At 38.5% G+C, this 22,409-nt stretch overlaps 1 protein-coding gene and 3 non-coding genes across 4 annotated transcripts in view; 2 read left to right on the top strand and 2 right to left on the bottom strand.

The window, feature by feature from the left end:
- Nucleotides 1-12,575, bottom strand: part of LOC132818185 (F-box/WD repeat-containing protein 7-like) — a 30,117-nt gene extending 17,542 nt beyond the window's left edge. The window contains exons 1-4 of the mRNA XM_060828964.1: nt 12,453-12,575; nt 8,870-9,048; nt 7,201-7,289; nt 2,717-2,902 (exon numbers count right to left, since the gene is read on the bottom strand). Coding sequence (XP_060684947.1) covers nt 2,717-2,902; nt 7,201-7,289; nt 8,870-9,048; nt 12,453-12,551 — 553 coding nt within the window. The 5' untranslated portion in view covers nt 12,552-12,575. The remainder of the gene's footprint in view (nt 1-2,716; nt 2,903-7,200; nt 7,290-8,869; nt 9,049-12,452) is intronic.
- A 429-nt stretch (nt 12,576-13,004) lies between these two features.
- trnak-cuu (transfer RNA lysine (anticodon CUU)) lies at nt 13,005-13,077 on the bottom strand. Its single transcript has one exon. It is a non-coding gene; the product is annotated as a tRNA-Lys (tRNA).
- Nucleotides 13,078-16,456: 3,379 nt separating this feature from the next.
- trnay-gua (transfer RNA tyrosine (anticodon GUA)) lies at nt 16,457-16,542 on the top strand. Its single transcript is given in 2 exon segments — nt 16,457-16,493; nt 16,507-16,542. It is a non-coding gene; the product is annotated as a tRNA-Tyr (tRNA).
- A 262-nt stretch (nt 16,543-16,804) lies between these two features.
- On the top strand, nt 16,805-16,877 carry trnak-cuu (transfer RNA lysine (anticodon CUU)). Its single transcript has one exon. It is a non-coding gene; the product is annotated as a tRNA-Lys (tRNA).
- The last annotated feature ends 5,532 nt before the right edge of the window (nt 16,878-22,409 follow it).

The following is a 22,409-nucleotide window of genomic DNA, read 5'->3' as shown; positions in this document are numbered from 1 at the left end:
ATCTGGTTCAGAATGAGAACAAAAACGGAGGAAGAAAGACCGAATTGAGAGAGATGGAATCAATAAAATGTAAAAGAATAAATTATCCATCTTATCTAGCATTGCTCTTGGAAGCATCAGTGTAAAAATCAAATGAGGACAGAACTGGATTTTCCTGCAAGCTCTTGATCTGAATAAAGGAATTATGATATAATAGGTTTTCTGTAAAATAATCTGACTCATTATGGACACAGGAGGCAAAACTAAGTTGCTACAAAACATCTGATGATACAGCTGCAAGCTCTAAGTGAAATATAGAGATGTCCATTCTGTTGAAATAACAGGAGAAATCATTGGTCGTAACATTGAGTATAATAGTCGGGATACCATATTGTGGCTGTTCAGGACATTGGTGAAGTCACTTTTGGAATACTGTGTACAATTCTGGTTGCCACTCTGCAGGAAGGATATTGTTAAACTTGACAGGGTGTAGAAAATATTTACAAGCATGTTACCGGGACTGGAAGGTTGACTTTCAGGGAGAGGCTGAATTGGCTGGGTCTTTTTTCCATGGAGCATCCGAGACTGAGAGTAACCTATAAGATCATGAGGGGAATGAATAGGGTGAATAGCCAAGGTCTTTTCCCCGAGCTGTGTTTTTGGCGGGGGGGGGGGGGGGGAAACAGTCCAAAATTACAGGTTTAAGGTGAGAGGGGCAAGAGAAAAAAAAGATTTGAGGGATAACTTCTTCATGCACAGGGTGGTGCAGATCTGGAATGATCTGCCAGAGGAATTGCTGGAGGAGAGTACAATTACAACATTTAAAAGGCATCTGCATGGATATGAATAGGAATGGTTTGGAGGGACATGGGCCAAGGTTTAGGTCAGCGTGGTCAGCATGGATGAGATAGATCAAAGGATTTGTTTCCATGCTGTATGACCATGTGAATTTAAACTTCAGAATAAACAGCAGCTGGGTGGAAGAACTTTAAAGTGATTCAGTATAATTGACTTCATTGTTAATTTTGAGGAACCAAAGATCCACAAAACAATGCCATTTTGAGGTCTGAATTGTAAATTTTGAATTTCAAGAAAATAATTGCCAATGGGCAGAACTGCAAGGCGGCTTTCATAACCACCTTCAGGTGGGAAGTTTTAACCAAGGGAGTAAAAAGTCTTACAGGTCCATTTGTACAGTAAAACATCACCTACAGAATTACAGAAGCCATCACAACTGCTGGATCTGAAAAGTGTTAATCTCTGTGCTTCATCGACAAGGAATGGCTGCAAACAGTATAGCTCAGACCCACTCGGACTTTCATCTTATAAGTACACTGAATGTCTTCATTTTAATTCTAAGATCAGAACTTTTTTGTTAATAACTTTATCTTTTCATTCATAAGGAGCATTCAGTAACAAACTAGTTTTTAGTATGTTTACCAAGAAGCATGAACCATTAAAACTAAAATGGGAGCTACATAAGCAACAATGATTTACAGTTCACTGACCAAATGATAGACACATCTAGTGGTCAGGATACCCTTTATGATCTTGTTCCTTCCGACTTTTGTAATATTATTTAACAACTGTCTATTCCTGTGACTTAGGCTTTTTGTTCATTGAAGTGGTGCCATCAAGCAAGCTGCTTTGTCCTGGCTATGTCAAGCTTCTTGAATATTGTTGAAGCTGTATATTCCATTACCTTGTAGATGATGGACAGGGTTTAGAATCTCTACAGCATAAAGTGGCCATTTGGCCGATTGAGTCTGCTCCGATCCTCCGAAGAGTATCCCATCCAGACCCAGCTCCCAACTCTACATCTGAAATCCTACATTTAACATAACTAATTTACCTAACATGCACATCTTTGATCTGTAGGAGGAAACTAGAGCATTGGAAGAAGTCCTCACAGACAATCACAGAACCATAGAATCCCTACAGTGTGGAAGCAGGTAATTAGGCCCATTGAGTTCACACCAGCCTGCCGAAGAGCATCCCACCCAGATCCACGCACTATCCTATCTCTGTAACTCTGCATATCCCATGGTTAATCCACTTAACCTGGAAACCTTAGCATGCCAATCCATCTAACTTGCACATCTTTGGACTATGGGAGAAAATCAGAGCATCCAAAGAAACCCATCCAGTCACTGGGAGAATGTGCAAACTCCACACAGTCAATCAAGGCTGGAAATGAACTCTGGTCCCTGGCACTGAGGCAGTGCTAACCACTGAGCCACCGTGCTGCTCAGTGTACCTCTGACCTGCTATTGTAGTTAAGGTATTTAAATGTCTAGTCGATTCAGTTTCTGGTCAATGTTAGCTCCCAGAATGTAGATAGAGGGGAATGTAGCAATGGTAATGCCATTGAATGTCAAGGGACAATGATTAGATTCTCTAAATTGTTGGAGATAATTTTTGTTTGGCACTTACATCTCATCAACCAAGTTTTTGGTCTACCCTCCCAATATCTCCTTTTCATTTTGTCCTTTACATTTCTTTGAAGAGCCATGTGGCATTTTTCTTTGTGAATGACTTGATATAAACGCAAGACCATATTGTTGTCACGATTGAATGGCAAACCAAATCCACATCTGAATGGTGTCAACTTAGTTACAGTGCATTAATCCAGCTGTGCATATAAAACTATAGGCAAAGATTACAAAAGGAAAATTAATTATAATTCACTTCATAATCCACAGTATTTCCCACTCTGCTCTTGCTGAATAGCACTCACCATCACAATCGAGGCAATCCACTCTTTCTTGATGGCCTCGAAGTAAAGGTAAAACTGTATATCTACCCAACATCCAGTTTTGACTCAGATGACAAGCTCTAATGTAAATTTCTTTCCATCGGCAAGTTGGGGACAAAGAGGGAAAATCAGAAAGGGTGACAGAGCTGTACCTTGGAGATGTGAGACCTATTAAAATAAAAGGGTAATCATTTAGTAGTAGATATCAAAGAGCAAAATATTGCAAGGCATTTCACTCTGGGATTATTCTCATAAACCTCTGGACTGGCATTCATGAATGGCCATAAAATCCTGAGGTTGTCTTCAAGTTCCCATCAGACAAGCTATCTGGTTATATAATTCATAATGAATATATCACAATATGAACATAGACAATGTTACAGAGGATTTAGGTTGTATGTGTAAGGATAGCAGAGACAGAGGAGTTTGAAGTTGAAAGTATAAAACACTATTCTGGGTAAAACCTTTAGTCATAGAGATGTACAGCATGGAAACAGACTCTTCGGGGTAACTTGTCTATGCCGACCAGATATCCCAACCTAATCTAGTCTCATTTGCCAGCATTTGGCCCATGTCCCTCTAAACCCTTCTTATTCATATACCCATCTAGATGCCTTTTAAATGTTATAATTGTACTAGCCTCCACCACTCCCTCTGGCAGCTCTAGTGTTTTAAATACAAATACAGAAAATAATTGTATGCTATAAACAGATTTTATAATACTAGATATGCTTTGATTGTACAATTGTCAGCTTTTCTCAGAGCAAATGCAGAAAGACAAAGCTTCAGTGCAAGTGGGTGATAAGCTTGTTAAATTATCCATCTTTTCTTAACTCTTAAATGTGTTATGACATTTGGAAAGTTTTGTTTTATTTATTTATACATAGGAGATGTGTGTCACTGGCTAGGCCAGCACTTATCACCCATCCCTTGCTTCTCTCACAAAGGTGGTGAGCTGTTTTCATGAACCACTACAGTCTATTTGGTGTGCATTTGGTGCACTCAAGGATTTTGACTCAGCAACACTGAAGGAACAGAAATATATTTCTAAGTCAGGATGATAAGTGGCTTGGAGGGGAATTTGCAAGTGGTGGTGTTCCCACATACTTGCTGTCCTTGTCCTTCTAAATGGTGAGCAGTCATGGGTTAGGAAGGTGCTGTCTTAGAATCCTTGGTAAATTTCTGGAATGCACCTTGTAGATGGTACATACTGCTGCTACTGAGAGCAGCAGTGGATGGAGGAAGTGAATGTTTGTGGAAGTGGTGCCATCAGGCAGGCTGCTTTGTCAAGGTTCTTGAGTGTTGGTGGAACTGCATTCATCCAGGCAAGTGGTGAATATTCCATCACACTCCCAACTTGTGCCAAATAAATAGTGGACTGGGCTGAGGGTACTACTAACCAGCTCTGGTAGCCACAATTTTTATATGTTAGTCCAGTTCAGTTTTTGGTTAATGCTAATCCCCAGAATGTTGAAAGTGTGGGAATTTAGCAATGATAATGCCAATGAATGTCAAGGGGCAATGATTAGATTCCCTTTTGTTGGTAATGATTTTTGCCTGGCACTTACTTGCATGGATGTTACTTGCTGCTTGACAGCTTAAACCTGGATATTGCCCAGATCTTGCTGCATTTGGACATGGACTGCTTCAGTACCTGAGGAGTTATGAATAGCGCAAAACATTATTCAATGAACATCCTCACCTCTGACTTTATGGTGCAGAGAACATCATTGATGAAGCAGCTGGAAGTGGTTAGGCCGAGGACATTAACCTGAGAAACCCCTGCAGGTGAGATGACTGATTTCCACAACCATCTTCCTTTGTGCCATGTATGATTCCCACCAGCAGAGAATTTTCTCCCTGTTTCACAATGAGTTTTGCTATGGTTTCTCAAGCCACACTTAATTAAATGCAGCTAAAGGCAATCAATTTCATCTCACTTCTGGAATTCAGCTTGGTTTGTTCATGTTTGAACCAAGGCTGAAATGAGGTAGGAGCTGAATGACCCTGGCAGGATCCAAACTGAGCATCAGTGAGCAGGTTCTTGCTAAGCAAGTGTTGCTTCATTATGCTATTGATGACACCTTTCATCAGTTTACTAATGATTGAGAGTAGATCAATGGTTTGGCAATTTGCCAGGTTGGATTTGTCCTGTTGCAAGTGTACAAGATATACCAATGCAATTTTCCATATTGTTGACTAAATGCCAGTGTTGTACCTGCATTGGAACAGTATGGCTAGGGGTGCAATATCCAATGTTTTCAACCGTTCCTTGAATTACATAGAGTGCATCAAATTGGCTGAAGCAGGAGTCTGTGACACGGAGAACTCTGGAAGTGGCTAAGATGGATCATCCACTCAACACTGAACTTCTGGCTTCCAAATGAAGTGATGTTTTATCTTCACTGTGTAATAACAACAGCAAGTAGTTTCCATTTAAACCCTTTCAAAAACTTTATTTAAAATAGAGAAACTATGTAGCAGCAGGTCTAATTAGCCAGTCACGAAACAAAGTTTGGAAAGTGTTACTATGTCACAAATCCAGGGTCTGCTTTGTAGCTCTATATTGTGCTTTCTAATCTTGCATGCTCACCTATCACCTCTATGTTCTTTTCAACAAGCTTGTCAAATTTGGAGGGATTATCCATGACACAAAATGATACTCCACCCGCTCATACACAGGCATGTGTAGATGTGTCTGTGCATGTACAGCTGACATCACTGCACTCCATGTGCAGGGAGACATCAGCAGCAGTCTATGAGCAGGTGGCCTCCCCAAATGTCATTGCAGTTGTCCATGTGCGTCTTTTCCAACAGGAATACCTGCAGCCAATATTTGGTTTTCAGTTAGGCCTCTCAAGGGAAGTTGCTTTTTCCACTGACTGAGGTGGTGCTTGGGGGCAAGGGAAAGACAGAAGCTGTGGCTAGATGGTTAGGGAGATCAGGGACAAGGGAAATAGGAAGGCGGAGGAAGAGGAATTTCCCCTTCTTAGTGGCAATTTATTTAGCTACCACATTGTCCAGCTTTCTCAGGGAACCTTCACATTGTCCAGCTTTCTCAGGGCACAGCAATGTCCAGGAAGGGGCTATTCCTATAGCCAGGAGACTTTTTGATTTATTCATTCTTGAGATGTTGGCATTTACTGCCAATTCCAAATCACCCAGAAGGCAGTTAAGAGTTGACCACATTGATATGGGTCTGGAGTTGCATGTAAGGCAGACCAGGTAAGGGTTAGAGACAAAAAAACTACAGATGCTGGAATTCAAGGTACAGAGCAGGAGGCTGGAAAACACAGCAAGCGAGGCCGAAGGTGGAGAAACCTCCTGATGCAGACCAGATAAGAGTGGCAGATTTCCAACCCGAAAGGATATCTGTGAACAATATTGTTAATTGTCATTAAAAACAATGGCTAGATGGTGGTCGTTAGGATGTAAAACTAACCTAGACTTTTTAAAAATTGATTTCAAATGCAACCATGTACCCAAAATATTAGCGTGGGGTTCTGGATTACTATTTCAGTGACATTATCACTGTGCCACCATCTCACTTAACTGTGCCTAGCAGCTGCTACTTGCCTGGAACATGGACATAGAGGTGGCAAGGGGAAACAACAGGTTGTGGAAAAGTGGATGCAGCAACCCTGCTAGCCCCCAGGCAAGGCCTCCCAACTCTGGAAAGAGCAGCACGGTGGTTGAAGAGGATCAAGTAGCAAAGTGGCAGTGCAAGTGCAGTGAAGGAATGGTAACCAAGGAGATATAGCTACAGGAGGGGAAGCTCCTCTTTATCAATTCCAGCCTCCATGTACATCTTCTTGATTCCTTGCACTTTTCACTTTCAGCTGATGGATCTGATAGACCTCTGGCAGATCCATCTTGGAGCTGCACTGTGCTGTTTTCTGCCAGTTCAAAATTATGTAGTTTGCCTCTTTGCACATGCAAACTCTTTGCACCACCTAGAAATGGTGTTTACAACCTTTCAACATATATTCAAGAATTGAAAAATACAAACATTTTTTGATCCTCATTTGTGGCCACATTTTGTTTAACTTTCAAACATGTTAGCTACAGTGTAAAATGACAGCTGAAGTTTGCAGCTTTGTTTAAGAAATTGAAGCAATGAAGTAAAGTATTATAAACTGATAACTTTAGTTTGCATTTGTTTAAAGCAAAGTAGCTGCAAACAGTAGAGGTTAAATTCTGTTTATTAAGCGATAAACATTTTCTGATCTCAATATAGTCTCTGTACATAATTGAAAATACATCTAATTTTCATTGGTACATATTGTCAATTCAAGGAATACGAATAACATACATAAAAATGTACTTTATACAACAGTACAGTTTATCTAAATAAACTCCTAACATGCTTTTCTCTACTGTGATAAAAGTCCTAACGATGAAATAAATACTTTAATCAAATATGTTCAATTCTCAAAGACAGTCATACCAGTAGGGTAACAGGTTACCTGTGGGACTGTAACTATACGGGTTCTTGGAGAAGAGTTGTTGGTCAGTGTCAAAATTGAGCCAGTTTTGAAGGGCACATAATGGCTGCCTGTTTAAAAAAACCTTAGTATTACATATGATGATAGATAATAAAATTTAAACAGTTAACCATGCAAGCAAAATTTGCACATTACTTTCAGTTTTCTAAACAATTCAATATCTCACAGCCTGTTGGCATTTATCAGTTTTTCTTTTTACAGTGATTGCTTTAAAACAAGCAATAAATGACATGCCAGATTAATGACCGAAAGGCGGTAAGTTCAATTTCATATGTTCAGGAGTGCACAATACATAGACAAAGGCTTTTAAAGCTAATAAAGGATAATAAATCATTTAAGTTTTTTTTCTGAAAGCATAATTTAGTATTCCACGACACTATTTATTTTTCTCAGGAATGACACACATACAATTTTCCTCCAGGGATTTGTAATTATTTTATTAGGACCATTTTTTAATAATTACCAGTTAGGTTGTTTTATGAGATCCTTTGCTCTTAAAAACAGTTGCTTTTTTTGCAAACTTAAATTAAGTAAAGCATTGCACTAACAAATATTTTTAAAAATCATATGTATTCAGTTGGTATGTATGCCATTTATGAAAATGTTGTTAAATTCATTAAAGTGAAGAATTCTGAAAAAGGATATTATCAATTTGATAGATTTAAAATGACAAGTTGATTATCAGGTTATTTGTTAACAATGTATACAAGGTGCTACAAATAGAGGTATAAGATTTGATTTCAACCATATACAAGTAGCTTGGTTGTTATTGAATTAAAGTTTTGTCCACATTGTACAAAAGCAAGAAAACCTTCACAAGTCAATGGATAGGCCTCAGCCAAACTACTGCATTCAATTACTGTTACCATGCTTTAGGAAAGATGTCAAAATCTTGAAAAGATTGCAAAGCAAACTTATGAAGGCTTTACAAAAATCTTTAGTTTACTGGAGATATTAGATAAAATGGGATTCTTCTCCTAAAAGAAGAAATGGTTAAATAGAAATGGAATAGAATGGTTCAAAATTTTGATGGGTTTTATAATTGAATCTTGATAAACCTTCTGTCAGCAGGAAAAGTTTATAACCAGAAGATACAGATTTAAAACAGTATGGGGGCAATTGGATAGTTCTTTCACATAGTCAGCAAAAACGGCAGAGACTTTCTGTGCAGTAGAATTCTATAACTTTCCATTTTGGGCAGTAATAATGAAATCAATTCATAAAGATTATCATCACTCAATTCTATTATCAAAAGCAGATGTCTCTCCAATTATTTTTCCCCCAAACACAGCTATTCTTTGGCTTGCTTCAATTTATGCCAATCAGTTGTGTATTTGGGGTAGCTATTGTTCTTTAAATCTATGCCCACTAGGAACTGAACTGAGACTGCATGAACTCTTTATGTAGAACCCGAGCAGCCAGCTCAAGATTCAAACTCACATCCCAGGGATAATAGGCTAATGTTTCAATCAATCTCCTGCAGTCTCTTGTCTTTATTATTCCAGGTTCATTGAATTACATCTACAGTCCTATTTTTATGCACACAATATACACACATACAATCTTTTATAAAATAAAAATTTAACTCAACATTCAGAATGTCATAATAAAACTAGAAATTTTAATTTACCACAAAATGTCAGTGTTTGTAAATTCTCTCCAAGTTTTGCTGCAGCATGCCATCCTGGACAGATCGTCTGCAGACACATATGAAAAGATTCTTTCTACCAGCTCTTGTGGCAAAATTAATACAAAGTCAATGGATAATAAGGGATAGACTTCAGAGTAGATCTTTTTCAGTTGTGGCAGCTGAAAAACAAAGGGAAATCAAACTTCTTTTAAAAACCTGGGTGATATAAAGGAGTTCTTGAAGACACTGTTGAAATAATTCCTATAATGAAGGAAAAGACTCAATCATATAGCACCCATCACATTGCAAAGCAAATACAACTGGTTAATGATGGTATTTAATTGGACAAATGATGTATCTAACTTGGACATGGAAACTGACTTCAATAAATGACCCCTATTATTTAAATAGTGCCATCGTATATTTTACATCCACCCAAATAGGGAGACAAAAGCTCAGTAAATGATTGGAGGATAGTAACATTTAGTACTGAGACATTACTACAAGAATCACACTAGATTATGAGCTTGAACCAATAGTTTTCTATCTCAGAACAAAAATCGCCAGTAGTTGAATCAAGTTCACATTTTACTGTAGTGTTAAACAACAACTATACCATCACTGAATCAGAGAATGACTACAGCAGAGAAGGTGGTAATTTGGCCCATCACATCCATGCCAGCCTTCTATTAATTCCACTCACCCATCCTTTCTATATAAACTTATACATTTTTTTTCTTTTCAGAAGCTTAGTTAATGCCTTTTAGGTGGGCCTGCATTGGCAAACTCAGATTGTGCATTCCATATCTGAACCACTTGATGTGTCTGTATATCACCATTGTTTTTCCAACTGTTTTAAATTGATAACATCTCCATCAAAACTATATGCGTTATAAGCTTCCTTATTATGAGTATCAAAATTAATTACTTTGGCCCAATCTGCTACATAAGTGCATTTCATGCAGTAATGACTTCCACTGCAATGTAGTGAAATTAGTTTTCTTTTTCATAATTTGACTGAGAGAAATAAATTGTCCTGATTTTCCTGCCAGGGGTGGGAAATGAACATTGGATTGCTCCCAAGTCTCATCTTTGCACATAGGAGTGCAGTCACTGCTCTTCATTATCATGGAGGTGAACTTTAATTGGCTTGAATATAGATTGGGATAGTCAATTAGCAGTCACTAAGACAGGATAGAAAGAGAATGAGCCAGATTTAAATCCACCATGATAGTCATTCCTGCATGATTTGCTGGAATAAAGGTGGAGCAGGAGATGCAGAGACCTGAATAGTGGGGAAAGTAGCCCCTAGTATTGCAGATGCTCACCTGGAGATCCTCTTCTTGCAAGATGCCAAAGCAGACCTGGATAGAGATCATAAAGTACAAACCATCTGGCCTATAAAACTGGGTCCACAACAGGAAGTGGTTGAATGATATTTTGCATTATGGTAAGTTGAGTGCTCTGCTAAAATCATCAAAACAAACTTCTGGGTATTCAGCCTTTAGCATACACACCAGCTCAGGATGTACACTGCTCTTGCACACGAATAGAATATATGCCCAGGATATTTAGTCACCCCTAAGCAAAGCTAAGACATACAGACACAATGCAAGTCTAGAAAATGTAAACTTTTGAGAAATATTCTCTCAAAAAGAACTTTGGCAAAGCAACAAAGTGAGAAAAAAAGTTAACAGATTGTCTAAATGCTGATCTTCAGTTGAAGCCACTTTCCACCCTTCCAACTCCATTTTGCTTCAGCCTCCTTCCTTTTAACATCACCTTTGATGGTCTGTATTGTCCTTAAAAGGTTTTCTATGGAAAATTAATCAGTTGGAGTTCATGGGTGTTTTACTGGAGGTGGGTAATATATGGAAAAATATAATGGGTGATTTGGTGATGGGAAAAATAAATCACTTGTGAATAACAGCACTTCTGGATATAAAAAGTTAAGCGAGGGTTGAATTGGTGCAATGGGAATGTCTACCTCTAAGAGAGGAGGCATGGGTTCAAATCCCATCTGGTGTGTAATAACATCTCTAATTTAAAGATTTGATTTGAAGAAAATAACTTTTCAAGAAAGAAATTATCTTAATTGAAAAACATTAAAGTGTATAATGGATCAGTAATAGTTTACTGAATTCAATTTTCTGGAGACAGTAGTGTAGATACAGTCTTCTCTTTAAAGAACACTTCCCTTGTGGCAATGAAGTCTTTCAGTGAGTTTTTGACTCAAAACATTTAAGTTGGATTTTACAGAGAGTGCAAAGGCTAATGACAATGTAGGAGGTTTTCTATGGCTGTTGATGCTCAAAACCAATATCTTTTAGACCTTCTTTCAAAGTCATAGGACTTCTGTCTGAAGCCACTTCAGACTCCACTCAAGGCATAGTAATAATGTCACTGGTTAAGTAAACCAGAAGTCCAAACTGATGTACTGAGGACATGTCAGAGAGTGATAGAGACGTACAGCACGGAAACAGACCCTTGGTCCAACTTATCCATGTCTACCAGATATCCTAACCTAATCTAGTCCCATATGCCAGCACTTGAACCACATCCCGTTATTGTCAGAACCCCTACTATCTCCTCCTTGTTTCCTTCATATTTTAATCATTATTATTTCTCACATCCACATGCATACTTTTTAATTTCTCTTGTTAGGCATCATGATGCCTGTCCATTATTGGTCTGAAATGAATTGAATTTATTGTCACGTGTACAGAGGCACAGTGAAAAGCTTTCTCTTCCAAGCAATCAGGCAGATCAGAGTTAAGTAACATAGATAAGTAAATAATAGGTAAACAGCGGCAAAAAAAAACAAAAATACGGGTACAAGAGAATGTAGATTCCTCCGAGATAAACTGAAGGAATCAATTAATTGCTGATTTGGAGAGTGCTGCCACCCCAGCTGCACAAACCTATTAATATGGGATGGAACTTTTAAATCAACACAATAACTGAAATGTAATTGAAAGATTCTAGTAGAGACAAATTAAACTTGCAATGCATGATAAGTTAAAGTTTAATGACAAACGTTTGACAAGTTGCTTTGTCCGTGTCACAGAAAAAGCAATTCGATACCAAAGATGTGGCTGCCAACAATTATAAACCGAGAAAAAACATCTGGTGAATATTCCCCCATGCTTCATTCTATTTTATAGTTAAAATTGATGATACAAAATGACGTAGCATATCTAATAGAAAATCCAAAACACACAAGATATTGAACACACTTCCAAAAGGTTACAGTGATCAACAAAATAGTACTGGAAAACAGTAAATATTGTGATTGTGTATCATCCTGCATATACACCTGTATTTATTTGGATGATTAAGTGAACTACTTTAGTCTTAAAACAAAGAACTGCGGGTGCTGGGGATGTGAAACAAAAAAAACAGAAAATTCCTGGCGAAACTCTTCATCAGAACAGTCACCGGACTTGAAACATTAACTTATGCTTTGCGTTGCCACAGATCCTCCAGACATGCAGAACTTCACCAGCAATTTCTGTTTTTATTTATCCTTATTCTACCGAAAGGGAAGGTGGATTAGAAGCAGAAGCATTTCTACCTGACATACACGAAGCAAACGCGACAACGCTTCGTCCTGTTCCTGTGCAGTGAGGGAGATGAATGCAGAGAAGATCAGGTCCATTTTTTCCTCGAATGAAGACTCCATGCCCGGTTTGAGTGTGTGGGAGTTTGTTGTGGGGCCTGCGGGCGGAGGCCAGGCCGGTCACCACAGCAACGGGCGACTCTGGGCGCCACCAACCCTCATTAACTGGGGGTGGCGGGTAGAGGAATGCTCAGGGTTACGAGGATCACGGATACTGAGATTTCTGAATTAGTACAAATTTATAACAGTCTAACTGCCCCTAAAATAAAGCTAGCATTTTCATTCTTGGGTTTATCCGATTTTTTTTCCCCTTGAGAATTGGTTTATTTAATAATTGCTCATTCTCCGTCCGCTCATCCTGCTCTGAATCCCGCAACGCCCAGTGAGCACTGTAACGTGATTAACGATTTGGTACGTGAAAAATTACATGAAATCATTAACTTCGTATTCGCCGTTTTTATGATTTTATACTAGAATGCAGCGACAAGATTCAGCTTTTCGCGTAAAATAACAGTACGCCCAACGTGGGGCTCGAACCCACGACCCTGGGATTAAGAGTCCCATGCTCTACCGACTGAGCTAGCCGGGCTGCTGTTTAGTGGTTTATATGATCATTATTTATAATTTATTCAAAAGACGTTGTTTTTTACATATATTACATTTCAAAATGTTATTCTTCCTCTCTCCATAAATGCCATCAGACCTATTGAGTTTCTCTGGCATTTTCTCTTTTTATTTAAGTTTTCCAGCAGAATTGAAGTATCTTGATTTTATATTAGTAGTTAATCACTTTTTGGTGCACACCACACCAACAATTTCTGCAGTCTCACCCTTTACACAAAACATTTCATTTCCACAATTTTGTCACAATGTTTTCTTAATATTTACTAATCAAATTGACCATGTGAACACATAATTTGAATCCTTTCAGTAAGTAGAGTCATAGAAATGTACAGGACAGAAACAGACTCTTTGGTCCAACTCGTCCATGCCGACCAGATATCCTAACCTAATCTAGTCACATTTGCCAGCACTTAGCCCATGTCCCTCTAAACTCTTCCTATTCATATACCCATCCAGATGCCTTTTAAATGCTATAATTGTACCAACTTGCACCACTTCGTCTGGCAGCTCATTCCGTACACACACCCTCTGTGTGAAAAGGTTGCCCCTTTAGGTCCCTTTTATATCTTTCCCCTCTCACCCGAAATATGTGACCTCTAGTTCTAGACTACTCCACCCCAGGTAGAAGACCTTGTCTATTTATCCACGCCTCTCATGATTTTATACACCTCTATAAGGTCACCCCTCAGCCTCCGACACTTCAGGGAAAACAGCCCCAGCCTGTTCAGCCTCTCCCAATAATCCTCCAGTCCTGGCCACATCCTTGTAAATTTTTTCTGAATCCTTTCAAGTTTCACAAATTCCTAATAAGAAAGACCAGAATTGCATGCAATATTCCAAACGTGGCCTTACCAATGTCCTGTAAAGCCAAAACGTGACCTCCCAACTCCTATACACAATGCTCTAATCAATAAAGGAAAGCATACCAAACGCCGCCTTCACTATCCTATCTACCTGCAATTCCACTCTCAAGGAACTATGAACCTGTACTCCAAGGTCTCTTTGTTAGTTGACTGTAATTTTGTAGTTGACTGTAATTTTGGATTCAAGGTTGCACTATGTAGAGTTTTTTAGATTAATCTGGAATTTTTGCAGTCTTGTTTGGGTTACTTTGTCGTATTGCAAAAAAATATTTTATAAGTATATACTTATACATACTTTATTTTCTGTAATCTTTTTTACACTACCCAGGCTTGAAAGCCAGTTGCTTTCTCCTTCAGTAGTTGTAGTCTGTAGCTTCTGGCTTTGCTCCCACTCCTTCTCAGCTTTGCCTCTGCTTTTAGCATTTAACATTATAACAATTTTCCTGTTAGTCCCACTCAGTCTTTTTTCCTAACCACTACTGGGTTATATCTCATGATAAGCATGGTATTGTGGTTTTCAGAGACATATCATCACTCTAAGATAGCATATCGGCTTGAGCTATTGTACTCAATTTTACATTGAATCACTTGAAGCATGGCACACCACTAGAAATATGCTGTTCTTTGCTGTAATCTAATATTTAATGTTATCCCAGACACTGATGTGCCTATAGATATAATGTTTGATCAATCAATAAGCACATCAACCTGGACCCAATATACCGACCACTGCAGCGGACAGCTGGAACTGACAACCGAAGCGGCAGATACAAATCCCTACAAATGCTGGAGGAAAGAGGACAGAAGCGCTTCACAGGAGGCTCCCAAGCACTGAGGATGTCACCTAGACAGGGGACGAAATATCTGCAACACAAATTCCCAGCTCGGCGAACAGAACCACAATGATAACATTTATTTTTTGTTGTATATAAAACATATTTCACAAAAGTTTTCTGTTTTCAGCACTCCATGTATTGCAGTTATATGTGCAAAAACAGACTTTGCTGATTTGGGAGTGTTGTATGATTTCAAGGATAAGAAGGGGGCATTGAATACGGAAAGGTTGAGAAACACGATCCAAATTAAATGCCATCTGCCACTGCTCCGCTCATTGGCCCATCTGATCAAGATCTCATTGTACTTTGACGTAACCTTTCCGCTGTCCGCTACACCTTCAATTTTGATGTCATCTGAAATTTACTAACTATACCTCCAATGTTCACATCAAAATCATTAACAGATGAAAGCAAAATTCATATTATCTCCTTCCCATTGGAAATAGTTTTCTTCAGGTTTCATAATTGCCTTTGACCTCCACGACATTTCAGTTCCCAATCTGACTCCACCTCATCCTTACTTAAAATGGCTTGTTCTTGTTTTGCTTGTCCTTTTCGAATCTTGACTATCTGGGCCAACATGACACCAATTGTTAAACATGATTTGGAGATGCCAGTATTGGACTGGGGTGTACAAACTTAAAAATCACTCAGCACCAGGTTATAGTCCACCAGGTTTAATTGGAAGCACTAGCTTTCAGAGCGCTACTCCTTCATCGGGTGGTTGTGGAGTACACGATTATAAGACACAGAGTTTATAGCCAAATAATTTATATCACACTGTAAACTTTTGGTATAAATTCTGTCTTACAATCATGTACTCCACAACCACCTGATGAAGGAGCAGTCCCCCGAAAGCTAGTGCTTCCAATTAAACCTGTTGGACTATAACCTGGTGTTGTGTGATTTTTAACCAATTGTTAAAGTTCACTTGAGAATGTAACTTTAAAAAAGTTCTGCAATTTACATATGAAAGAACTGAAACCGATTATGTTACTCCTAAAAGATGAGAGACATAACAAACAATCCGGGTCTTCTTCAATTTATAATTTCAGCTACATCACACTGTAAACTTTTGCTATAAATTCTGTGTCTATGATCTTATCCTCCACAACCACCTGATGAAGGAGCGTCGCTCCGAAAGCTAGTGCTTCCAATTAAACCTGTTGGACTATAACCTGGTGTTGTGTGATTTTTAACTTGTCTTGTGTTTTGTGTTCGCTCCGTTTCTATGTAGTTTTTACAGTCGACTGTGTTCTGTATTTCATTTTCTTACCAATCTCTCATGACTTCCCCGAACCACTTGCTACATTATTGTCAATTAAAAAATACTCAAATTAATCACCTCAATTGTCACATCAAATCCACTTCAGTTAAGATGATTGCCACATTACAATAAATCTGCTAACATGGTTATGTTCAGTTTGGGTGGACGAGCAGGTTGACTCTGCGAAGGGGCAAAGCAGAGGGGGGAGACGTGGAGTTTATGCTGTAGTCCGCAAATTATAGTTCTGCAGAGAAATATACTGATAAAAATTAACTTTCAACCTTAAAAAGTCATCATTCAATGCACTAAATAAAAACAATTATACAGACCATTGTACTGATCTCTTCAGAGTGTTTTGAGAATGCAGCATCCAGTTCTCCTTCGATAGCTCAGCTGGTAGAGCGGAGGACTGTAGAGTTAACAGAGACATCCTTAGGTCGCTGGTTCGATTCCGGCTCGAAGGAGATTCATTTTAATGGAATAAAGCATCTATGTGTTGGTTTCTATTTGTGTTAAACCGAATCCCAAATGAATTTTTTGGTCTACTTAATTCTTATTTCACTCTCTTCCACCAGATTGGAGTCGGGCAGCAGGTCAGCAATCCTGGCTCATGCGTCTTACTGAATCGCCGGCATTTAAAGAGAATTCATGTCCAAACAGCAACGTGTAACCAATCACACACGGTGTGTCAAACACACATTCAGACATTTGAAATCCTGAATAGTAGCCCGGCTAGCTCAGTCGGTAGAGCATGGGACTCTTAATCCCAGGGTCGTGGGTTCGAGCCCCACGTTGGGCGCTAGTTTCTTTTTCTTACCAGTGTCTTTTACCTTCGAAAAACTAAGGTAGTCAACAGAAAAACGCTCGGACGCGGAAAGCTATCTTGCTAACTATATATGTGCTTGGGAATTTTCTGCACATTAAGCATTTAGGAACCAGAAAGAAAGGCAGGCGCAAACACAGGGCTAGACAGTGTGAAATTGGATGTTGAAAAAGTCTGATCCAATGCGGTTGACAAAACCATCAAAAGACTGCAGCTGTTTATGTGTTAAATAGACTATCCACAGCCCAGGTGAGTAAATTATGGCAAAAATAGTCATCCTAGCAAAGAGAAAAGGATATTCGGGTCAACTGAGAATGGGGCACTGGTCAAAGCAGCGCGGGTATATCAAAAAGAAAATGTTGGACAAATATTGTTGGAAATACTTGACAGGCCAGGCAGGATTTGTTAATGATGCAAGGGGATTTTTTTTTCATCTGTACTTTCATTGACCTGAAATCTTTACCATAGAGAAATAACTTTCTTTCTTCAGATGCTGACAATAAATTACTAATCTATTATATCTATTCATATCCACTTGCAAATTTCTTATTGTTTTATTGCAACTTACTTTCCCACCTATTTATATTTGGAGATGGCGGTGTTGGACTGTGGTGTACAAAGTTAAAAATCACACAACACCAGGTTATAGTCCAACAGGTTTAATCGGAAGCACTAGCTTTCGGAGCGACGCTCCTTCATCAGGTAATGGTGGAGGGCTCAATCTTAACACAGAATTTACAGCAAAAATTTACAGTGTGATGTAACTGAAATTATACATTGAAAAATTGATTGTCTGTTAAGCCTTTCACCCTAACCACCCGACGCCAAGAGGAAAATATCTCATTTTCCACCTTCTAACCACACGGCATGAATGTGGACTTCACTAGTTACCTCATTTCCCCTCTCCCCCATCTTATCTTAGTTTCAACCTTCAAACTGCTCTCTTGACCTGCCCTATCTGTCCATCTTTCTTCCCACCTATCTGTTCCATCTTCCTCTCTGACCTATCACCATTACCCCTACCTCCATCTACCTCTCGAACTCGCAGCTACCTTCCCATCAGCTCCACCACACTCTCATTTATCTCTCTAACCCCTCGGCTCAGAAGCCTCATTTCTGTTGAAGGGCTCTGGCCTGAAACGTCGATTCTCCTGCTCACTGTACTACGGTATTGGTAAACCATCCTCAAGTCACTGGTTATGTCGAATATCATATTATCTATCATATCTAAAGAGCCACTTAATCAACGATCCAAAATTTCATTACGAATAGATTTCTGTCTACATCGGGTAGCCATACACATGGACACTAAAATCTAACATTCCCAACAAGAATAAGAAAAACCTTGTCATTCTTGACTATCTACTTGGAGAATTGGTGTGTGATGCATCATGAGAAAGGTCTACTTGATATCTTCTTGGTTACCCATGGCTGTAAATTGAATGTCCATTACTTTAAATTGAATTTATTTAAAGTTTTATTTGCTCTCAAGTCTCTTCAATGGCAGCGTGTTCCAATACATTCTAACTAGTATTGGGTTTAGTCTGAGTGCACTGTCAGAGTAACTCTAATGAAACTTTTGAACTGATGTAGTTCTTCTTTGGATACAAAATCTTTCATGATGTTTCTGGCCTGACTTATCAGAGAGTAATAAAACCTTTTCAAGACTTAATCCAAAGTCACTCCTTGTTTTCTTTAATATCTAAGCATATGAATTTAAAAACCTGCCTTCCAATCTTAAATATCGTTTTTCTTTGATCTAAAGTTGTATAGAAGGCCCCCCCTTCCCCCACAGATAATCATTAACATTCATAATGAACATGTCTGTTAGTTTCTCTTTGTAGTACCAATAGAATATTGGAGGATCTGCTTTAAGCCAAATCCCACCAACTATCAGATTACTGTCTCAAAAGAATAACAAACCAAAGTCACTTAGACAATACTCATACACTTCCTGATGGGACTGGAATTCTAGCTGTTACATTTTAAGTAGCCTTGGTATTTCCAAGAAAAACCCCTACACAATAGAATTGCAAGTTATTGCCACCTTGTAAAAGATTGCGTTAATGTCTCTGAGGCATCAATCGACTGCAATATGCTAGTCTCAATGGTAACTACTTTCACCTCCAATCCTCTCAGAAACGAAAAAGACTTTGGCACATGATGCTGAGATCAACTGCCTTTTAACTGTACAATTTTAAAATGCTTCATTTAACATATGGAATATATATTAAACAAAAACCTGAACTTTGGGTTGCAATGGAAAAGCTTCTGGTTTGAAACTAAAAGTGAGCTATCCATATTTGGAGTCTTTGCAAGTAATCAACCTTCTTTTAATCAAAACAAGAGGGTAGAACTTGTATTTCAATAACTTTCCTTAAACCCATATTCACAAAAGAAATTCCAAACTGCTAACTTCAGCTTTATACTTGATTGCAAAAGTAAGGACACAAATGAACATGCATCCCTTAGTTGTTTTGTACTCACGTTGGTGCTAATAATTTCTTTGTTCTTCTCAATTTCATCTTGCCTTGCATGTCTGTGAACATACCTATCTTGCAAAGCATTTTCTCCCTGCCTAGGGGTGTGTGAAACAAACCCCATTTTGGGTTAGCTTGAGGATAGTGTTGTAGTTTCCACAATATCAACAGAGAGAATGGTGAAATATGCACTACTTAAAAGATCTCACAATTGTAGGTAACACAGAACCAACTGAGAAACACCAAACACTCCCTGCGTCATCCAATCCAAAAAAACACTTGTTAAATTTCCATAGCTCCCTTCTATCTCAGCTCTCTGCTGACACATGACTGTGCAGTGAATCACAGGTCAAGTCACATCATCAAGTTTGCTGATGATACAACCGTAGTGGGTCTCATCAGCACGAACAATGAGTCAGCATACAGAGAGGAGGTGCAGTGCCTAACAGATTAGTGCAAAGCCAGCAACCTGTCTCTAAAAATGGACAAGATGAAAGAGGTGGTTGTTGACTTCAGGAGGACACGGAGTGCTCACTCTCTGCTGGACATTAACAGCTCCCCCGTGGAGATCATGAAAAACACCAAATTTCTTAGCGTACATCTGGCGGAGAATCTTATCTGGACCCTCAACACCAGCTCCATAGCCAAGAAGGCCCAGTACCTCTCTACCTCCTGCGCAAGCTGAGGAAAGTCCACCTCCCATTCCCCATCCTCACCATTTTCTGCAGAGGATTCATTGAGAGTAACCTGAGCTGTTGCATCACTGCCTGGTTTGGGAATTGCACTGTCTCAGGTCGTAAGACCCTACAACAGATATTAAGGACAGCTGAGAAGATCATTGGGGTCTCTCTCTTCCCTCCATTACAGATATTTACATGACATTCTGCACCTAAAAGGCTAAGAGCATTGTGGAAGAGCCCACACACAACTCACTCAAACTCTTCTCCCTCTGCCAGAAAATACTGGAGCATTCAGTCTCTCATGGCCAGACTGTGCAACGATTTCTTCCCCCAAGCCATCAGGCTCCTTAATACAGTATGATCAGACTCTTTCCCATCTGAAATTCTTTGCATGACTTTGAATTGCTGCTAGAAAAATGTCTATTATTTATCATTCTTCTAATACACTGTAACTTGCATGCTTTGCACTTCTTATGCACGATGCCGTGTACGATTGTGTAATTTGTGCTGTCCATATAGCACCCTCGCTCCTGGAGGAACGCTATCTCGTTTTTGCTGTATCAGTTGTATATGGTAGAAATGACAAATAAAAAACTACTCTCTCTCTCTCTCTCTCTCTCTCTATATATATATATATATAAAATATATATATAAAACTATCTATCACCTGCTGCTTTAGGTGGTTTCAGAAATATTTCCTTTTAAAACACTTCTTACCCTATATAAAAAAATGCATCACTCACAATCAGTTGACCAAACATTTCAGGAATAACTTGCTAAAAGACCTAAGATGTTATTCAACATCATGTTTCATGTAGTAGTGGAATCCACTTAAATTTTGATCACTAAATTTAAGTTGTTATTTAAACTTAGCAAGTTTATATCAGAGCAAGTTCTGGCGTTAATTGAATATGTCCTAGCAGGGATAACTTTCTCTGTGCAAATTCATCGATGATGACAAGATTGCTTGTATCCTATTATCCTGGTGTATACACTAAATTCTTTCCAGCTACCTAACTTTTTCTTGGGCTTATTAATTTCTTTTCAAATTTGTTTGTAGCTTTAGAATTCAATCATAGGGATTTATATTTCTCATGATCCACTCCACAAACTATGGATGTACATCTACTGTTCCAGACTGTACAAATGAATGAGTCCATAACAAAAACATTAATTACTTGGCTCAAGCTCCTTGCAATTAGAACATCTCTCACTACCTGATTGGTATCGCCAACTTCTCATTCAGAACATTCAGTCACAATATGTAATTTCAAAAACTTTATTGACCAGCTTCAATGAATTCTTAGCAAAATGGTATTTTGAGTGACATCTGATTGCTTCCCAAACAGTTTCCAGTTTTGTTGTCTGTTATGATTGCCAAATATAATTATGATTTTCCTTTTATATATATGGTTGTGGACTTTATCTAGATAGTGTTGATTCCCTCTTTTCTTCATGCAACTGGTGAAAGTCCCATTTGAGTTACGAATGCTATTCCAGAAACATTTTTAAGGCTTCCAACCTTTGCTCCAAACATTTACTTCTTTCAGAAAATATAATTCCAGTTAACACTAGAAGTTTATCCATGTCTGACACTTTAATAAGTGTCGATCAATCGAGACAAGTACTGAGTTTGGGATCTCCAAGTAGAATCCTTTCAGTCTCAAACATAGTTTATTAAATTCTATTACATATTCTTACGTGGAATAATTTCTCAAAGTCTGACCAGCCTCATACATGTTTAATGGATAGTATTTTAAAATAAATTTTGTCCATATATGATAAGATTATCCAAACCTTGCTCAATATCCAAATCTTGAGCTTGTAACTCTGAAAATACTTTACACTTGATCCTGCCGTTAATAAGAATTAACAATAATGTCATAATTTACATTCTCTTGTGAGGTTGTAATCTATGTTAATAAATCTGCTTCAATTTTCCATTGATCATATCTGAATAGAACATTGTCTGGAAATTACACTTCTCTTAAAAGTAACTCAAGTTGCAACCGCTGTCTGAAACAAAACTCAATTTTAAATCTTTACATTTTGGCAACTATGCTTTGCTCCAAAAGCGTTGTGCTCTTCATCAGCTTATGCTTGAAACTTCAATTGGCCTGCTCCTTGGATGCTGCCTGACCGGCTGTGCTTTTCCAGCTCCACACTCTTCGACTCTAATCTCCAGCATCTGCAGTCCTCACTTTCTCCCAACTATGCTTTGCTACAAACGTAAACTCAGATATTAGGCTGTTTGTGAATTAGATCAAAACACATCTTTGCTTCTTTATTGACTGAACAGTCACACACCCTTAAGGACCACCTGTTAATTAATTAACCCTGTCAACAGT

Source organism: Hemiscyllium ocellatum, chromosome 8 (genome assembly GCF_020745735.1).
Source record: "Hemiscyllium ocellatum isolate sHemOce1 chromosome 8, sHemOce1.pat.X.cur, whole genome shotgun sequence".
Classification (NCBI taxonomy): Eukaryota; Metazoa; Chordata; class Chondrichthyes; order Orectolobiformes; family Hemiscylliidae; genus Hemiscyllium; species Hemiscyllium ocellatum.
The sequence above is the reverse complement of the archived record's forward strand: the minus strand, read 5'-3'. Positions and strand labels throughout refer to the sequence as shown.